We start from the raw sequence: 4,153 nt of genomic DNA, 5'->3' as shown, positions 1-4,153 counted from the left end.
AAGAAGAAAAAAGAAAGAAAGAAAAAAGAGAGACAAAAATCAGTCTCCAGGGCAGGAAAACTCTTTGTCCATACAGAATTAGGCCCAGAGTCCTGTTATTATTTATTACATTTCTATGTTATTAGATCCTTCTGAGGAGGACTGTGGCAGGGTGAGATTGTCCTGAATGGAAGTAGGGTACCAGCTATCACTAAGAACGCTTCTTGAATCTGTGATTCCGTAGGGATATAAGGGTCACTGACAGAGGATCTCCATTTGCACGACACTACCAATGCTGGTGGTCTTGGCCTTCGATTCCTTTTTGTTTTGGTTAGCTCTCAGACCCAACTACACTTATCTACAATCCCTTTTCATAATTCTGATTTCGGATATCTGGGAATTAACTCTTGGATTCCGTAAAGAAAGGACCGTTCTCAAAACCTGAGCCTTCAGAAAAATCGGAAAGCCGTGAGGACTACCGCAGGAGGATGACGAAGATGGAAAGGAATAGTGAAGGAACACCTTTGCAGAGTGTGCGGCGGAGTCCTAGAAGGAGCGCAGTTTAAAGTAAATTCGAGTGCAGGGAGTGGACTCAGCGCGAAGTGTGGGATTCACCGCGGAGTTGCCTCAGGAGAGAGCAGTTAATTTCTCTTACGCCTAGAAAAGCCGCAGGAGGAACGCCCTTACTAAAGATGACTGCAGTCGTAGTTATTTAAACGCAAGTGAACCGGAGAAGCGAAATCCGGATGTTGTCGCGTTCGCAATTGACCGCCCTGCCAGCTTCCAAGATGGTGGCTCCATTGTGCCAATAGAAGAGAAGCCCACAAGGAGGCGCACGGGATTCACTTCCGCCCGGTTCTCCTTCTTACGATCTGCAGCCCGGGAAAGATGGCGGCACTGAGGGCTGTGTGCTGTCTCCGCGGTGTCGGGGCTCAGGTGCTGCGGCCCGGGTCTGGGGTCCGACTGCCGAGTCAGCCCAGCAGGTGAGGAGGAGGCCGTTCCTGCGTTCTCTTCAAAACTAGGATTTCTCGAGTCTGAGGACATCTCAAGGGCCCTGTGACCCCTGAGGAAAGAATGACCCAGGCCTCTGTCCCTCCTTGCGCAGGCCAGGTTTCTCAAGTCCCTTGATACAGTGTCCCTCCCGTAACGGAGGATGGGGCAAGGGGGGGAGGGGTGAGTTTGTTTTACCAGAGGCGAAATAGGTGAGGCGGAAGACCTTGCCTTACAAATTAATGATTTGAGCGTACCTTCTTTCTTATCGGAAGGGAGACCCCTCCTCGCCGAGCCCTCTTTCCCTAGTTCCTCTCTTTCGCTCGCATATGCCAGTTTGCATTTTCTTTCTCTCCGTTCTCCTTCCCTCCCTCCTCTCTCTTAGTAATCTTAGATTTGCCATGACCAAATGCTGTTCTCAACATTCGTATTCATGCTTGGACCCCAGCTTTGTGTGTCCAAAACTGCACTATGACATTGAAGAGTTCAGCCCTGCAATACAGGCCTTCCTTCTTTGGACCCATCTGCATAAGAGTGAAGAGGATAGTTAGGAACATATATGCATATACGAATATATGAACGCATGCAATAGCAATTAGTGAAAAAAAGGCCATGGATTTGAAGGAGTTTGGGGAGGGGCATATGGGAGAGTTTGGAGGGGGGGGAGGGAGAAATGTGGTAATTAAATTAAAATTTAAAAACATTTTTGAAAAACAGTGAATGGGGACAGAGGAACCAAGCACATGGTTCGTGCTGTTTGCATAGGGTCTATCTTTAATTCCTCAGAGGCGCTCGGCAATGGCAGCCAGATATAGAATGGGCACAGCAGTTTGCGGGAGCTGTCATGTACCCCTCCAAGGAAACAGCCCACTGGAAGCCTCCTCCTTGGAATGGTGAGTGCTCAGAGCTGCTGTCTCGAGTCATCGAAATCTTGGCTGATTTTTTAAAGTGCTGTTGGGTTCCTTCTGGTTCAGGCATAAAGTGATAATAGCAGGGGTTTATTAGTTAGAGATAGAAAGGAATGACAGTCGTCCTCAATTAACACTGAGAGGTCCATGCCAGTATTTAATTAATGTCAGCTTTTTCCAGATTCAATACACTTCTATCTCTTTGTGGACAACATGGGTTTCCTAAAAGCATTTGAATGAAACCTATTTAAGTAGAATCATCTCCCCCCCTTCAAAACTAGGTGTTTTGGGGCTAGAGAGTTGGCTGAGTTAAGAGCACTTAATGCTTTTGCGGAGGACCCAGGTTCAGTTCCTCACATTCATATCAGGTGCCTTATAACCACCCATGACTCCAGTTCCACAGGATCCACTGGCCTCTTCAGGCAACTGCATGTTGGTGGTGAACATTCATACATATAGGCAAACCACCCATACACATAAAATTTTAAAAAAATAGCCAGACAATGGTGACAAACGCCTTTAATCCCAGCACTCAGGGGGCAGAAGCAAGCAGATCTCTGTGAGTTCGAGGCCAGCCTGGTCTACAAGAGTGAGTTCTAGGACAGACTGCAAAGCCCCAGAGAAACTCTGGCTTGAAAAACAAAACAAAAGTCTTTAAAATAGGAAAAGATCCAGAGAGCTGCCAATAAAACAATAATGAAACAAAACCCGACCAATTAAGCTCTTTTGGTTTTTGTATTTTGAAAATATACAGGGTCTTGTGCTGGAGATATGGCTCAGTGGTTAAGGGTACTAGCTGATCTTTGAGAGGATCTGAGTTCAGTTTCCAACACCTACATGGCAGCTCATAACCATCTGTAACTCCACTTTCAGGGAATCTGATGCTCTCTTTTGCCCTCCAACTGCACCAGGCATGCACACACCACTCATACAAATAAAATTTTAAAAAGAAAGAAGCAGGGTTTTGCTGTCCAGATTGGCCTTAAAATCTGAGCCTCTTAAGTGCTAGAACTACTCTTCCTCTTGATCTTTCATTTTGATCGTTGGTACCATGATTGTCATTTTTTGTTTGTTTTTTGAGACAAGGTTTCTCTGTGTACCTATCCTGGCTGTCCTAGAACTCTGAAGACCAGGGTGGCCTTGAACTCTCAAAGATCCACCTGCCTTTGCTTTCCAAGTGCTGGGATTAAAGGCGTGCACCACCACTACCTGGTGTCCTTTGTTGTTTTTAACAAAATCTCAGTTGTTCAGTTTTAATAAAGATTCAGGATCAGCAATGACTAAGGCGCCAGATGCTAGGGTGAATGTCTGCCAGGTCAGAGAGGCAGAGAAAGCACCCAGTTTACCGTCTTCCTCTACCAACTTCTCAGAAGTCTCCTTCCTTTTCCTCCACCATCTCTAACCAAACTCCTTAAACTGAATGTCTCTCCCTTCTACCTTTCTGTGTATCTCTCTGTCCTGACCAACTCTAAATTTTTAAGGTGCATATGTTTTCATCAATAGTTTCTTTTTTTTTTTTCTTATGGATGCTTGGCTTTAGCTTGGCTTATTTCTAGTCAGTTTTTTTTTAATTTTCTTTTTTTTATTGTTTTTATTGAACTGTATTTCTCTGCTCCCCTCCTTTCCTCTTCTCTCCCCTTCTACCCTCTCCCATTGTTGTAGGAGCTGCGGGCTGTGTATGTGCCCAGCTCTGCACAGCTAGCTTTACCCGAAATAACTACCAGGAAATTTTAAACACTGCTTGGCCCATTAGTTTTAACCTCTTATTGGCTAGCTCCTACATATTGATCTAACCCATTTCTAATATTGTGTGTAGCACACGAGGTGGCTTACCAGGGAGGATCTTAACCTGCGTCTGTGTCAGGTGGGAGAATCATGGCAACTGCCTGACTCGGCTTTCTTTCTCCCAGAATTCTGTCTACTCTACCTACCTAATTTTCTGTCCTATTAAAGGACCAAGGCAGTTTCTTTATTTAACCAATGAAATCAACACAAAACAGATGACTCTCCTCCATCATCCCATGATCCTCATGCTCCCACTTTACTCAGGAGATCTTGTCTTTTTCTGCATCCTATGTAGTTTAGATCCATGTATGTCTCTCTTAGGGTCCCTGTTGTTGTCTAGCTCATATAGTCACTTTTTTTGCTTGTTTTTTTTTTATTTGTTTCCTTGTTTTTTGTTGCCCCCTTGCAATATTTCACTAGTAGACCCCCAAAAGAAACAGAACCCCTGCAAAATACAGAAAGGGTTTACTGATTTTTTTTTTTTTTTTTTT

General features: G+C 44.7%; 1 protein-coding gene across 1 annotated transcript in view; it reads left to right on the top strand.

Moving 5' to 3' along the window:
* Positions 1-836: 836 nt before the first annotated feature.
* Ndufs2 (NADH:ubiquinone oxidoreductase core subunit S2) overlaps positions 837-4,153 on the top strand; it is a 22,998-nt gene continuing 19,681 nt past the window's right edge. The window contains exons 1-2 of the mRNA XM_005348799.3: positions 837-962; positions 1,756-1,862. Of these exons, the coding sequence (XP_005348856.1) occupies positions 868-962; positions 1,756-1,862 (202 nt within the window). The 5' untranslated portion in view covers positions 837-867. The remainder of the gene's footprint in view (positions 963-1,755; positions 1,863-4,153) is intronic.

This window comes from Microtus ochrogaster, chromosome 6 (genome assembly GCF_000317375.1).
Source record: "Microtus ochrogaster isolate Prairie Vole_2 chromosome 6, MicOch1.0, whole genome shotgun sequence".
NCBI classification, from domain to species: domain Eukaryota; kingdom Metazoa; phylum Chordata; class Mammalia; order Rodentia; family Cricetidae; genus Microtus; species Microtus ochrogaster.
Note: the sequence above shows the minus strand (reverse complement) of the source record. Positions and strands in the feature narration are given on the sequence as shown.